This window comes from Takifugu rubripes, chromosome 11, assembly GCF_901000725.2.
Source record: "Takifugu rubripes chromosome 11, fTakRub1.2, whole genome shotgun sequence".
NCBI lineage: Eukaryota > Metazoa > Chordata > Actinopteri > Tetraodontiformes > Tetraodontidae > Takifugu > Takifugu rubripes.
In genome coordinates this window covers 15,081,572-15,097,834 of record NC_042295.1, presented here as the reverse complement: position 1 = coordinate 15,097,834, position 16,263 = coordinate 15,081,572, and the positions used below count along the sequence as shown (strand labels likewise).

The 16,263-nt window shown below is 51.7% G+C and overlaps 1 protein-coding gene across 1 annotated transcript in view; it reads right to left on the bottom strand.

The window, feature by feature from the left end:
• The window catches only part of epha4l (eph receptor A4, like), a 36,728-nt gene extending 25,751 nt beyond the window's left edge, over positions 1–10,977 (bottom strand). Inside the window, exons 1-3 of the mRNA XM_003968749.3 lie at positions 10,682–10,977; positions 9,444–9,511; positions 7,513–8,176 (exon numbers count right to left, since the gene is read on the bottom strand). Coding sequence (XP_003968798.2) covers positions 7,513–8,176; positions 9,444–9,511; positions 10,682–10,769 — 820 coding nt within the window. The 5' untranslated portion in view covers positions 10,770–10,977. The remainder of the gene's footprint in view (positions 1–7,512; positions 8,177–9,443; positions 9,512–10,681) is intronic.
• Between the last annotated feature and the right edge of the window lie 5,286 nt (positions 10,978–16,263).

Here is a 16,263-nt window from a genome sequence, read left to right as displayed (position 1 = left end):
CTGTCTTCAACTCACACCTCACACAAATCCACAAACACACATGTCAACACTTAACTGCTCTGCATCATGAAAACTTTAATTATCTATTTGTCTGTGGTCTCTGGGGCTGGTTTACCAACCTTGTTGGTGTCTCATAAGCAGCTCGATCGTTGACAAGTGTGTGTGCACGCGTGTGTGCGCGTGTGTGTGGGGGGGGGGGGGGGGGGGGGGGGGGGCAAATCATGAGTGAAAAGGAGGGTATTTTTAGGTTGTTTGTGTAGGTAATCTACTTGCAGCACCCAGACGACAGCCTGTCTGGGGCCACCTTCTATTGTGCGTGAGTTTGTGTGTCCATGAGGGCGCACCAGTGCGCGCGTGTGCACGTGCTCACGCACAAACGTCAAGGTACATTTAAAAAAAAAAAAACCTCTCCTGGGTCACTAACTCTTCAACAGCTCGTGTCGGGCTGCGAACGGTCTGCTGGGCTCGGACGTGACCGCCTCTGACCTTTGACCTCTGAGTCCCCGCCCACTTTCCCCAGACCACTTTCCTTTCCGCTCAAACCGGCATCACAGCTGCTGCTCCCGCTCCACTGGTATTTTCTCACATGTGTCTGAGCATTCCTAGCTTACGGGCACATGTGCGACCACAAACTCTGGCGGCGGGTGTAAATGTTGCCCCGTCTAACCTCTGGGCTCGTTGAACCTGGCCTTGCAGCACACGGGGGGGGTGGGGGTGGGGGGGGGTAACCAGAGCTGGAGGTTAATGGCGGTGGCTTAGACAAGGTTACTCCGCTAATGTGTAACATTTTGGCCTTTAGTTTTAAAGTGAGGACAGACGCACGGGCGATGGTAGGAGGGAAACAAAAGCGGGCGGGATTAATGCCCCGGCGAGCTGTAAAGTAGACGTGTGGGCATGACTGGGGGGGCAGATTCTGGTGTCTGGGCTGTTTTGTATTCCTTTATTGTATGTCTACTTCCTGTCCTTTGTCTTATCTTTCTTATCTTGGCTCGTGCCCCAGCAGGCCCGATGCCCGGCTCCTGGCAGCACCTGCAGTCGGGCGCAGACGCCAGGACACACACGAGGTCATGACATCACCGCCTGAGTCTTGTCGGACCCGAGCCCCCCCCACAGCATCTCACATCTCCAGCTGTTTACCGGCCCCACTCCTCAGAATCCTCCTCCCTAAATCACCTCTTCTGTCACGCTCTGCTCGATGTTCCGCCCACTTCTCCTCTGGGTGGCTTCTGTATCGCTCCATCGCTACATTAGAAGTCCTCGCTCTTCTTCTCTTGCCCTCACGTTCCTCTTTGGTGTGAGCCTTCAAGGGGCTCAACCCCCTCTTTCTTCCCCACCCGTCCCCGTATTTGACAGCTTGCTGCGGATCAGGAGGATCAAGGTTTCTAATTCCAGAGACGTGCCCTAGTATGGACGCACCGCCGCCTTCGGCTACAGATCTGCCATCAGATCCTCGATGCTGCGAGACCTCCAGATCCCCAAATTGCATTTCAGCTCCCCCACGGAGACGTTACACCTCAGAGGCGACCCCTGCGGTGCATTTGATACCGAATACACTGATTTTTCTGCCCTAAAACCAGAGACGGGGGCACGTTTGTCTGTCTGCAGCAGGTTCCTTTTCAGTCAAATTAATGCAACTGTAACATCTCAAGCTAAATATGGGAGCGGACGGCTGCTAGCTTAGCATACAGTTTGACATCAAACTATGCTCGCTCTGACTTTAACGTAAGTACCATTTGCCTTGATTTCCTTGAGGATCTTTTCCCGGACAGGGCATAATTTAAAACCCAATCTGTAATTTAATGGCAGCCTGGGTTCACACTGAGGCCTTTCAGTGGGTTTGTGGTCTAAATAGCAAAACTCCCACAAGCCCCAAAGCAAGTAACAAATGTGGAAGCGTGTCACAGTTGCGGGATTAAGTCACAATTCACCCGGATTCTCTTTTAAAGCCCCGGGTGTATTTTCAGACTGGCCATTAGAAGCACTCGAGACCGAATTAAACACTGAGAATGAAAGTTACTCAAATGCAGATGGCGGCCGCGGTTGACTGCTGCCATTTATTTTTGTGTGTGTGGGACTTCACCTTTCACTCTGCCGCTATTTTCTAATGCAACCGTGCATCTCTGATGGAAATGAGTCATCCGGGAGACGGTTCTGGAGCCGTTCCGGCTCTGGAAGCGCTCCAAACTCATCCGTCGTTGCCGGCGGATGATGAACGGGAACAGCCAAGATGCGCCCGTTTCGCCGCGTCCTTGCAACATCCCGCCCATATTCTATATTTAAAGTAAAGAAAATCACACTTTCCAAGCGCCCGTGTGCGTCTCAGCTGGGAGAAAGAGTCCGTGTGCTATTTCCTCCTCCGGGGAGATTAGCAAAGGGGAATCTGGGCTCATTAAAATGGGCGCTGTGTCCACTCACATCAGATTTCAGGGCGGCCCTTTATTGAAACGCTTTTTGTCATAACCCCTGACTGATTGCCACCGAGCGGCCTTTGTTTGGACCCTGCCCTCAGTGAGTAATGGTGGGGGGGGGGAAGCACCTATCACAAGGCTGCGTGGAGGCGTGAAGATAGAAATCAGGAGCAGAACCAGAAAGAGAAAGATAAAAAAAACAAAAAAACCCAAGGTGTTTGTAATCAGCCTCCCATTGTGGCGTGCTGAGGGCGAGGCGGCGGCCCATCTAAGGAGCCGCCGGCCGGCTTTGTCTCCCGGCTCGGATGGCGCGACGCGATCGGAACGTTAATGGAGGTTTACGATGCAGCACGCGATACGCCTGCTGCAGCAGATGCACAGTAAATATAGGAGATAGTTTGGACACACACACACACACGCGCACACACACACACACACACACACGCTCCACATCAGAGGTATTTCCGTGCAGGGAACCAAATCTCCTTCCACTTTACTTCCCCACCAGTTTTTTGTCTTTCCCCCCTCGACCTCCTCGTCTCCATCTCCTCCCTGATTGGCAGGAGAAGGTTGTTCTCGCCCCCCATCAGCACAAAGACGTCGTCAGAGGCCTCCTCTCTTTCAGTCAAACACCTTTGATTGCCGTCCTCTTCCTCTTCGCTCTGGATTTCTTTTCCTAAGCATCTGTGTAGGGGATGGCGGGGGGGGGGGGGGCGATGGATTTAGAGAGAAGGGCAGGAGAGGAAGAGGACGAGTGTGCATGAATACAGGAAAAATGGAGGGAGAAGATGGGGAACAGTGGGAGGAGAGGGGGGGCAGGGGGCTGGTGACAGCAGAGGGGGTGAAAGGACTGCAGGGTTGTGTCGGTAGAGCGCTGGGGTATTGATTCAGCCTCTTTTGACATGCTAATTTGCTTGCTGACTGCTTTAATCGCTCCCTCTTCCCATCACGGGCTTCAAAGAGAGGATGCGTTTTAAAAAGAGGAGAGAGATCTCTCATGTTCTTACCCCACTCTGCCTAATGATAGAGCACTGTTTATTCAAAATCAGCGCTAATCTGCGTTGTATTGTTTAGCTAGCATGTCCTCGGGGACTTTTTTTACATTAGATTATCAGATCACAAATACGATGTGCTCCCTTAGCTCGTTAAAAGCTGACATGTCAGGGAAAAAAATTATTTATTTAGCTGTAATGTACAGCAAAGGATTTGCACTAATATAACATAATAAATAATAAAACAGGCATTTTATTCTAAATTACATCATTTAAATGACATTAAACTCTCTCTCTCTCTCTCTCTCTCTCTCTCTCTCTCTCTCTCTCTCTCTATATATATATATATATATATATATATATATATACTGTACATATATATATAAAGGTTATTTATTTTATCAGTTGAGTGTTTGAGATGGGTCTTTAATCTCAAGGAAATTCAATGTGTCGGCTTTTTATTTCTATATATTTGGATTTATTTACTTCAAAGTCACTTTACAATAGTCTGGTTTTCAAGTTTTTTCTGTCTTTTATTACATGAAGTTTCTTTTGGAAATTTTTTTTTTCATCTGCTTTCTGATTGGTTTCAAGTGTGTGATCATAATTAGAATATAATATAATTATAATCTAATATAATTAGAATATAATATAATTAGTCATTGCAGCAGTTTTTCATGCCAAAAATCCCCTCTTTTATGCACCTTATGGAAGCGTTTCAACCCTCCTAAAGGTGGGTATCAGTGTCAGTGACGGGCGCTGCACTGAGGCCGCTGCAACTAAAACCCGACAGGCGTCCAGCCCGCGTCACGCTCCATCGACTTCCTGCCCTGAGCGGCGAGAGGAGGAACCGAGGGAGGCGATGAGTGTCGAGAAGTGCAAGAGGAACAAACAGAGGGAGCGGACGGCCGTCCGGGCAGGAAAACATTTCAGCACCTCGGCTAATGATGGCTGAATTACGTCCCCCCGGTGCACCACCAGGGGAGGGGGAGGTGGGGGGGGGTGCTGAGGGGAGGTTTCTCCATTTGGAAACACAGAAAATGTTAATAAAAAATAAAAAATGCCAGAAGCAATTATATCTGCAGGAAAAGTCGGAGGTGGAGGACTGAAGCGTTTAGTCTGTTTTCATATCTGTTGTCTTCAGTGACACAAAGCGAAGCTCTCCGGGGGCGCCAGGGAGCGTTTATTATACATATTTATGACTGTGTAGTCTTCAGATTATTGCTGGAGAGATCCGTGCACGCTCACACTGTGCACGTGCATCTTGTGGGAACAATTGTATCCGGTGATGTTCGACACGCCGCCTCCAGACAGAAAAGGTGAGCTGGTCGTTCAGCCCACTTCCTGCCGCTACTGTGAGAGAACTGACACACACTGTGGCCACTGGAGAGGTGTGTGTGTGTGTGTGTGTGTGTGTGTGTGGGGGGGGGGATCTGTGGGTGACACCAGCCGAGAGAAACGTGGAAACGAGAGGAAAACCGAAATGACTTGAGGAGACGGATGACAAAGGCGGGACAGCGAGCGAGCGGACCGGGAAGATGCAAATGCCCCATTTGTATGTATGCAGAGTCAGAGGCGGAGGGGGTGTGTGTGTGTGTGGGGGGGGGGGGGGGTCTGCGTATTTAAAAACCTTCAGGGACCTGAGGGCTAAATAGAATTACGTGGTGAATTTAAAAACGATACTCCCAAGCGCATATTTAACACTGTCAACAGAGGAGAGGAGAAAATGGAAAAGGCAGATAGACGCGCACACAAAGAGGAGAGGAAGTTCATCCCCGAAAACCTCTTAATCCGGCATGAATAAGAGATTTCAGCACGGCGGAGAAGTGCATGGAGGAGTGTTGGGGGGGGGGGGGGGGGGGGGGGTAAAGGGGGTGGGGGGGTCTCAGGTGAGATCAGGGCGCCTGACGTCACACTGATGCACACTGACACAGATGCACAGAGACAGCAGAATGTCCTGCAGTGTTGCTCCCTATTTTCCACCTGATGAACCTACGTCCGTTTACACCCCCCCACCACCACCACCACCACCCCCCACCCCCCCACCCCCCCCCAGCTAGTACTAAATGTGCTGCCCTGCTAGGAAGCACAAGAACCGTCGTTACGGCGCTGCAGAGGCACTTTCACATCTCCATAATGACCTACGTAGCACTCGCTAATCTCCCCCCCCCCCCCCAACAGCAGGAACCCCCTCACCAGATGAGGAGCGAGGCTACCCCCTGTGACCCCCACCTCCTCTAAGCTCAGCGTATGGGGGGAGGTGGTTAACAGGGAAAGGGATCCCAAGTGCAAACAGACAAAGTCCCCTCGTCTTAGATCAGGGCCCCCCCCCTCCCCATATGGGCCCGGCCCTGGGTGCCCCCCCCCAACACCTCCACATACACACCCCCCCCGCAGCTGTCAAAATCCTGACATCTTAATCAATCCTAGATCCACAACCCTGACAGACACAGCAGAAAGATGGATGCAGAAGTGGCTGACCCTTGACCCCTGCTGGGGGGGGGGGGGGGGGGGTACAACTCCAACATGCCGCGCCAGCCCCCCCCCCTCTGTAAAAGTTTTCCCCTCAGACATCACCGAGCTCTGCCGGCTCCACTGCTGCCCCAAACAATGATGGAGGAGAACCCATTCATCCTGGCGCTGGGAACCGGGGGCCAAGGTGCCCCCGTAACCCCACACGAACACAAGATAAGCGCAGACGCACAAGTATGCAAACACTTTCACACACAACCGGGCCGGAGTCCAACACAAAGAGGAGATTTCAGAGCAAATTTAGGCTTTCAAATCTGTCTCATTAAAGGTTTTATTACCAGATAATAACATGTTGACCAACTGCCTCCTGAAAATAGCTGTTTCATAACAGAACGCTAACCAGCTAGCTTGTTAGCAGTCACCAGCGTCCATTAACCCTTTCGCCACTGGAGTTGCCCCACACCACGGGCAGCTTCTCCCTGTCAGAACCGCTGCAGCTAACTCGCTTGTGGAGTGAAATCAAAGCTACATGTAAACAAGGTAAGCTTGAAGCCGCTAACGCAGATGCTGCCAGATGTGAATCGGACGGGATGGAAAGATATCAGCGCCAGCTCCGAGGCCGGCGGACGATACCGCATTAGTCACATCAAATCAAATCCTTTGTCCCATCTTCGGAGCGGGTGCAGATCTTACAGATAAGGAGCTACGCTAAATGACATCACCGTTTCCCACTCATAAATTAAGAGAGGGGTAGTAGTCCTGCCCCCCGCCCCCCGTTAATCACCCCTGCCCAGCCTCTGACCCCTCGCTGAGCGGGCTGTGTGTGACACCGGTGGGTGGCGGGTCGTACATCAACACGCGTTACCGGCAGGGTTGGCATCGCCTCGGCCCGGAGAACCCGGCACGTGATCCTCGGAGCAGCTGTGGAGCACAACTGGATGCTATCCATAACACTCAACTCGCCATAAATTAGCATCCACTGTCAGCAATAAAGCAGGCTAATTCAATTAGCTTAAATTGGATTAAAAACGTTGCTCCTCGTAACATCCTGAAGTGATGGGTGGACTTCTCGGAATTCATCAACATGTCGGAAGCTCTTCGTCTGAATTTCCAAGATGAAAATCCCCAACGACCTTAAAAACCTCATCGAACATCTTGGGTGTGGAATCCGATTGAGCCGGGATGAGGATAATGGCATATGAAGCACCATTCCCCCCCCCCTACCAAATAGCACCCTTCCACCCCAATCACTCAGCTGTGGAATTTTGCTCATCTCATACCTGCTCGGAATAATAAATGCCTTCTCTTCCTTCCTCTTAAGCTGTCTATCTCTTTCCCCCAGCTTTGCTGTTCATCAGAACTGAAGGAGGAGGCGGGCGAAAGGCCCAGTAACCAGTTCTACTATCGCCTCCCAGTGCCCCCAGTTCTCCCGGGATGCATCCTTTTCCACAATCCCTCCCAGTGGGCTCACTAATTATCCCATTTACAGTCATCATTGCCTCTATCGCCCAACCAGGCGAGTGTGGTGAGCGGGGGAGTGAGACAAAAAGACACCCAACAGTGTGAGCTGAGGGAATGGGGGGAGGGGGGGGGACAATAGTTTAGAGCCTGAAGGAAGAGCGGGAAAATAAACTCTTTACCTTGGCATTCGGAATTGCGCTCCTCGTATCCAGGATTGCACAGGCAATTCCCAATGGGCACCAGCCACTCGCCGTCGGCGCCGCAGTACATCTTGGGCACCTCCTTCTCCTCTGAATTATCCACGCAGGAGCCGCGGACCTCCACCAGCGAGGAGGTGTCGGCCCCGGTGATGGTGTCGGGAAACTGGGCCAAGTTCCGCACGGCCAACGGACATTTCTTGTAGAAGACGCGGACGGACACCAGTGCGATGCACGCTCCGACGTCCTGGAAGGCCAAATAAAAGCCCTTCCGGGTCAGGGCGCCCACGTCTCGGACCTCCGTGTTCAGCTTCATGATGCGATCCCCGATGTCCACCTGGGTGAAGCTCTGGTCCGCGGCGATGGTGTCGATCTTGCCGAACTGGTTCTCCCGGATGGAGCGCTCCTTGTCGTTGTTGGACTCGTAGTAGTAAAGGTTGAAGGTCTCCTTGCACGTTCCCATGACGCCCGGCAGGCTGTTGCAGTCTCGCAGGGTGAACTTGATCTCGATGTAGACGCGCTGGGCGCCGCCCCGGGGGATCCAGTCGGTGCGGAGCCAGTTGTTCTGGTTCAGCTCCATGACGTTGCACACCTGGTAGGTCCGGATGGGAATGTTCTTCTCGTCCATGATACTCACTTCCTCCCACTGCAGAGAGAACACTCAGGCATTATGACACACTCCCGACCTCCTAGGTTGTTGGTTTAGTCTAAGAACAGAACGCTGAACCGGGCCCAAGAACATCAGAGGGAGTTCTGGAAAAGGCCGGTTCCTTTAGGGTGGATTGAAACACACCTAAAGAATACAGGAGGCATCAGAACCAGCGGTCGTGATCTAACGTGCGCCTGCTTTACATCAGCGTGCACGCAGGAGAGCAGCAGACCGGCACACACACACGCTCCGTGCTGCTGCTGGCATTAGCTCACAGTGGGGGGGGGGATTACGTTATCCAGCGCCACTCGGAGGGGTGTTTGTTTTACATACGACGGCGCGCCCCCCGTTCACCGAACACCCGCAAACGCGTGTTTTCACCGCAGGTTTCATGTATATCTGACTGATCTGGGGTCAGAACCAGAGCAGACAGACTCTGACCTCCGCCGATCAAAGACGAAAGAGATGCTAACATCAAAAATGCTGACGTCATCATCCGTAAACGTCTAAAGGTGATGGCGGATAAATGGGAAAAGTTATTTCTTCAGACAGCAGAGGCTCGGGTTCTCGCCCAACTGCTGCCCTATTCTGTTCCATATCGGAGCCACTCTAGATATCCCAATTAGATGGAGGATCGCACCGTTCCCTGGAGCTTTGGAGCCAGATCCAGTCCTCCTGCGGCGAGCTGAAGCCCTCTGCACTTTCCCCTTTATTCGCCCGTTTCAGAGGACCCTCACTCAGCTGCCAAGTTCCTCTCTTCCACTCAATGGTGGAAAGGGATATAAAGTTTCTCCACAAAGACCGATTCAATCCACCGTCTATTCAGGAAACCTGACGCCCGCTGGAGTATCGGCCTCCGCGTCTGACTATTACAGAGTGGTTAGGGAGAAGGAGAGCGAGGGGCTGGAGGTGAGGGGGAAGCCTATAGGCCCGTGGTTCTCAGAGTGGATTCGGAGACCCCCGTGGGGCCCCGGAGGGAGGTCTGGAGGGACACAATATAGTGCTAAATTCAAATTTATCTCTGGGTCCTGAAACTCATGGCTCCACTTAGGCTCATATCCTCACGCAGCATGGATTATACCATAAATCAACAACACAAACTCTCATAAAGAGGCCAACAGGAAAGAACGGTATCAAAGAGGCCTGTGTATCTATCTGGCAGGGCGCTGCGGAGCTCCGGCCAATAATGGATATTATCTCTCCATTTCTGCTCAATAGGAGACCATGCGTCCCAACAAGGGGACGCTTCTTTTAGAGCACTCACCCCTCCTTCTGTGGGGCTGGCGACCCATCCCAGCTCCCCCTGCACGGATCTGGAGTCCAGTAACGTGACTGCAAAACAGAAATGGGGGAAAAGGTGAGCGTGCAGTCTGAGACTGGCGTGCACCGTTTAATCAGCCTGACGAGCACGAAGTCTCAGAGGAATCCAAATGTTCACATCAAACTTGGACTAAATGAAAGGACGCGTCAACGGGGAAGATTTCCCGGCCGTCTCGTATCCACAATCCCCAATTTTCGGATGTTAAAATAAGATTTTTTTTTATTTTTTTTTAAATAATAATAACGTGCACATTTTCACAACGATCATTGAAAACACGGGAGTGAATTCGGGCCCAAACAGATCAACAATCTTAATGTTCGACCGATGTTTTACTTTAGGTTTGACGTAAATATGAGCTTTATGGGGTTATTTCATATTTGGTATGGCAGAAATACAAAATCAATTATATAATTAATGATGCTATTGTGTAAATGTATGCTTTGGTTGTGGGTATTATAATAAACCTTCAGTCTTGATGAATCCGAGACGAGAATGACGGAATTAAAGCTGGTAAATTTAATCGGAATGTCGATTTTTAACAAATCGATTCGTTTATTTGCATCGTCCCTGGGAACTAATCCTTCAAAATTGAAAACTGCTTCCCGAGAGCCCGTGAAGACAAGTCCCGCAGCATTTTCCAAGCTGTTGCGGCGCAAAGATCGATGCGTAAATTTCTCTTTCTCGATCGGTTTTCGTTTCATTCCCAGAGTTTTCTTCCGTTATTGCCCTGCGCTGCCGGAGCAATCACGGTGAGAAATTCTCAATCGGATTAATAAAGAGCTGTCTGAGTACTCCCGTAGCCCGTAAATCGAATTCGAGACGTAAAAGTCGAAAATTGTTTTACAGTCGCTGCGCGTTCAAGACTTTTTTTCGAGGTCTGACCTCAAATCCGTTTCGGAGCTCGAAGATCTGCTCCAGGGTTTTGGCAGCTAACATCGGAACACCGAGGCTGCTGGTGCGCAGTCGGACACCCGTTTCACCATTTCCAAATGTGTCTAAATAGCCCCCCCACCCCCAAAAACCAAAAATCTCAACGTGACAATCTGTTCCAATGAAGAAACTCTCGGTGCCTGCGCGGCTAAAGGGGCCGCGGATTGAGGGTCCGCGGCGCGGACGCACACGGAGGTGTACTGTGGATGAAGTCTGAAGTCCAGGGCACTTCTTTTCTCCAACAACCTTACCTTCATTTGGAGGGTATATCCGGGCCGACGAGACAAACGTAGAAATCCCACAAAGAAGAAAAGTTGCCGCGAACCAAATCCCAGCCATGAGTGCAGTTTGTGTCGATATTCCCGTCTTCTTTCCGATTTTGCTCTCGCTGCTCTTTTCCCAGTTCTTGCGCGCTCTCTCTACCTCCGTGTGTGTGTCTCCCTCTCTCCCTCCCTCTCTCTCTCTCCTACTAGAGGAATATGGATTTGAAGCGTTCGGGGCAGAAGGACGCAGCGAGCGCACCGCGGCCTGGAGGCGGGTCTGTGCGCTCTGACGCTCAACCCGTCAATCCATATAGGAAACAGGGGGTAAAGGCGGGGGGGTAATCATTAAAACCCTGCCCCACGCACCCCAGGCAAGGTCTCATATGTTAAGGGCTATTCTGCTGTGGGGTTTGGGGATGAGGTGCGAACTGGTGTTGTCCCAGGCCGCCAGGCAGGTGCAGAAAACGGGAAAGAGCGTAAACGACTCATCGATTAAAACACAAGAAAAACACAGCTGGGGGAGATTCCGAAGATTCCAGTCGGAGTTTGTGCTCGCGCGTTTGTGAGCCAGGTGAAGTCTGCGGCAGCTCCCGGGATTTAAATGGGATGTAAACGTCAGAATGCAAACGGAAAACCGGTGCTAAACACGCACGTTTCTGCCCCCTTGTCTTTAAAACTCGCAGTCCTGCAGTTGGACTCGCCACGCGCGTCCGAGCTGCGCTGCCTCGGACCAAGGTCGCCACCTAGCGGAGACGCCAACACCTGTTCTCCTCTCACAATTGGATTAGAGGACAAGTCTGATCACGAGCCCTCTAACATTACATGCACGATGAGAAATTAACAGTTGAATCCATGTATCGATTTCCCTGCCACGTGCACTCGTCCTCATATTATCAGTGTTCATCCCGGAGATGTGCAGATCGGCCTGGACGGTAGATCCAATGCGGATTCCTCTTATTCCGGGATTAATGTCAACTCTGTGGTTTTTCTCTGAAAACAAAGGCAGCATTGTTCTTCTTTTAGAAAAGGCAGCTGCATCCAGGTTGGGGGGGGGGGGGGGGTGACCAGGGTGCCCCCACTCTTTTATGTCCTCCTACACAGGTCTTCCGTTGCTCCCATGAGAAGCGCCCACTGCGATGGCTGCCAGGCAACCTTCCAGTGATCTGCAAGGGAGACCATGATGATGTGGGCAGAGCGGGGCATTCTGCATCACCACGCACGGCTGAGCAGCCTCGGATGAGTCTCACAACAAACAACACCATGGAGTGTGGTATTTCGCAGATGACAGGTAGCCGTGGCGACGCGGCGCAGCCTCCTGCAGCGTCCCAACGGCAGGGATTTGGAGCGCTATCAGGAAAGTAGCTCCGTGGCTGTGTCCAAGTCATTCCTGTCTTCCAGAGCTGTTTGAGGAGACAACGGAGAGACATGTTGCTCTCATTCTGCTGAGTCATTAGAGTCAGACACGTATGAATGTGCCTTTATGTGGGAACGCTGCGGGCTGCTGACAGCGTTTACACTTGGCAGATCCCAAAACGCTCCCATTCAGGTGGCTTTTTCTGTGGCTGTCACACCAAGCTCAGGCTTCCAGCGCCGGGTTATTTACATTTGACCAGAAGGGGAAACACTGAGGAGGTTCCTCATACATGATCTCACCGACCACGGACCTGCCCTCGTCTCCCAAGCCATCGCTGCCACAGTCCGGCTGTGGGGAGAGTTAGAGGCAGATTGAGAGTAGAGGCCTGTAGAGGGGGGGGGGGGGCTGTTAAACATCTCAACTAGGATACTGAAGCTGAAAAAGCCCCAGAAAACTGGACAATTCCATCCAATTCAGTTTCCAGGCCTGACAGCCCTAAAGAGCCAGCGAGGGCCGGGGGGGGCGGGGGGGGGGGCAGCTTTTCATCTTTGTGTCAAACGGTGTAAATGTTTTATGGACTGACGGACCAGGACGCTGGTCAGAGCAGAGCGCCGGTGGGCGGGCTCAGTCTCCTGCCTCCTTTTATTCGTGCCACCGTGCTTTTGATTGATTACGCTCCGAATCGATTCCTTTATCTTCCTGTCAAACCGCCGGCTTTTATTTTTACAGACAAGCGCCTGCCCCCCGCACACGCACACACACACCACCGCCTCCCTCCACCAGCCCACACAACTTTCTCCAGATGGCATCTTCTACCCACACATCTGCATTATGTGCCAATCATGCAAACAAATCCCTTTTTAAGAACACACACTCACACACACACACACTCACACACACACACACACACTCACAGAATGGTCTTTTCCAGCCTGCCTCTGCTTCTCAGAAGGGGAATGAATCCATCAGAACCTGTTGGGAGCGGCTGGCGCTGCTCCACAGCTGTCCTGCACACGTCTCCTGCTGCCACAGCTGCTCTCATTGGATCACTCCTCCTGCCATAGTTATATTATTAAGCTCGTTGATCACGGCGGGGAGACGCTGGATGTGAGGGGCATTAAAATGTTCCCACTCAGGATGGCTTTCAGCACCTGTATGGCTGTTCCGTGTCTCAGATCTGACCTCTGCCCCCCCCCGACCCCCGACCCCTATTGTTTTATGATTCTGAGATACATTTGAAGCAGGTTGCTGGATCAGACACGCCGTTTCTTCAGGAAGTGCCTCGAATGTTTATTGCCAAGAAAGCGGAAAGCTTCGACCCCCCCCCCCCCCAGCTACTCATACATCAGCTCTTCCATTGTTCCACCCAAAGCCCCTTAAATCCCCCCTGCTGGCAGGTGACCCCCCAAGGCTACAGACCCTGCCCAACGCCTCCAGATCCTGCAGCCTCATGCGGTGCTGCTGGGTTCCTCAGTGTCCGGAGGTCGGAGCGAGTGGGAGTGCTGGGAAACAAGAGGAGAAAGAGGAGAAGAGATCAAGGAGAGAATGTCAGGGAGAATCAGGCCGAAACAGATTACAACACTGTTGTTAATCCTATCGGTAATTAATATAAACCTGCTTCGTTATGACCCGTTTAACCCAGATAACTGGCCTCCACACCCAGTTCCTCCACAGTCTTCCACCCACCTGTGGGACTGAAGCGGCGTCAGCATTTATCTGCAGAGCTGCTCTTTGACCGCACGCCGTGGCACCAGTGCACACCTGTGCACACCCGTGCACGCTCACCCGTGGTTGCTGCCAGATTTACAGGTGCACACTCGTTCCAAAGTCTCTGCTTTGAACATGAGGGCACCATCGATGTTCTCCTGCTGCGGCTCAGATTCCATCTTTCCACTTGCTGCCACCTGACAATCAGTATTCCGATAATGAGGACAGGAAACAGACGGGATAAATGGTTACATGTGAGTCTTTGATGAACATCCTTCGTTCCATAACCAGTACAGATGTTCTGGGGCCTGATGTCACCTTGTCATGGCGGTCCATCCATCCTCACATCTGGGCTGTCTCAGGGCAGAGCCTGTTCTGGTGGGTTCGGGGTCAGAGTTCAGTTGGACTCGAGCAAACGTGATTCCATGAAGCCAGTTCCTGTTTGTAGCGCCCTTGAACTGGAAGCTGTTTTCATCAGGATTAGGAGCCTCCCCTGGGATCCGAACCCCAACCTTCCTTTCCCGGAGATCAGTTCAGATATTCCCGACACAGCTGACCCAGAAGCTAATGGCCCCGTGCATTATGAAAGGTCGTCTGCAGGCTCCCGTCTGCTCTCACTTCCAGTATTTATGCTGGTTTATATGTGACCTATTCCTGCACCACCACCTGCTCCCTGATGGCCGCCCACAGTCAATAAGCATCAGTGCAGTCCAGCCCAGCGGGTTCAGCCTCTCTCTGCGGTCCAGCTGAGAGGTGAGAGACACGTGGTGCCATTGCCGAACCCCCCGAGGGCTGCGGAAGCGGACCGTTGCTGCGGCATCCCTGTCGGGTGCATTTGTCAGTCCTGAGTGGTCATTCAGGTGAAGCCCACGGGTTCCAGGCCCGACAGCAGGCTGTGAGCTCTCTGGGAGAGCTTTTGTAATGTCCCACATCATATTGGATTTGCTGGCCTTTTGTTTGGCCCGTCCAGAGGAGCCTTTCCATGTAACAACGGCGGTTCAGGTGTTGCAGAAAGGCCATTGTTGGCTTTCTTTGAGCGTTTCCAACATCGAGCTAACCAGCATTTGGCCGCTGTCTTGAGGTGTTGCAGCAGGATGCATTAAGATGTCAGTGCCGTCGCTCAAGCCTTAAAGCATCAACACAAGCAACAAATCACCCCCGACTGCAGGCTGCTTTAGGGGGTTCGAAGCAAAAGATTAGTGGCGAATGACATTTGGCAGCCGTGATAGGGACCGAGCACTCGGGGCCGGATGATTTAAGGTGTCTCGGTGTTCTTTTCTGGCACGGCGTCGAGCACTTTAGATCACCTCCTAATCATGATGCTTAGAGAAATATTTGGAAGCGTATGTGGTGGATATGGAGGGCGTATATGGCTCCCTCAGGCACATTACCATAAGCCTTTAAGTGCTTAAAGAACACACGTGAATCTGCAGGAGGGTATTTATATATGCCTATATTATCATGCACCTGCCTGGTTTCTTTTCTCAGCTGAGGGCACCTACGGGGCTCCCGGTCACTTGGTGCGACCCGTCCTCCGGCACAGACTAAAGGCTTTTGCAAAATTTGCAAGAGGCCAGCAGATTCGGTTTTCTGTCTGCAACCCTGGAGGAAGCGAGAAGGACAAAGCAGCAATGTTGGCGCTCTGGGGTCACTTCCTCAACTCGATATATATGACTCAGTTGAAGGTGTTATCACGCTTGACTTCTGAAGGAAGAGGATTAGCGAACACTTAGCAGGGAAAAGGCTGGTTGGAGCTCAGCTGCAGGATATAATACAGCTCTTACCTGTAATATCCACAGCATACCTGGAGGATTAGGATTAGGGGGTACAGAGGTGTTTTTACCTGCTTTGAAGAGAGTGTAACCATTACATGAAACATATCTAAAAGAGTTATTATCCACACTGCATTGACGGCACACAGACTCTCGTCTTTTATCAAAAGAAGTTCTTCTTTTACTCCTCCACATGAGCTAAGCTAATGATCTGCTAGCTCACGTCCTACACTTTTGACTGTAAAACACATATTTGGAGACTGTTTTCGCCTCCTTTTCTCCAACAGGAAACAGAAAGTCAGTCAATTTGACAGACGCCAACAAAACTGTAACCAAATGAAGCCGGTGTCCAGACCGACCACGTGAAGCGGTAGCTGAACCATGTTGTTGGGCTGTTCTTTTCCGCTCCTCTCTCCAGCTCTCTTTTCTGGCGGTGGGCTGCTCTATTTGCGCCAAGGGTATTGATGGAGGTGGCGGGTGAGGTGAGGCTCAGCATGGTAATCACCTAAAGGTGGGCTGGTTGCTATGGCGTCCCACAGCTGCACAGTGACAGCAGCGAGAGCCCATTGAGGTGCAGGAGGAGGGAGCTGTGGACAGCACTGAGGATTCCAGACGCATGCACACACATGCAAAGCACAGGAGTAAACAGGCTGATGGATCTGCAGACCACAGCACACTGAGATTAGTCTATTTCTGAGCATTTAAACACAACAGCAGAAAGACTCACAGCGTGCTGA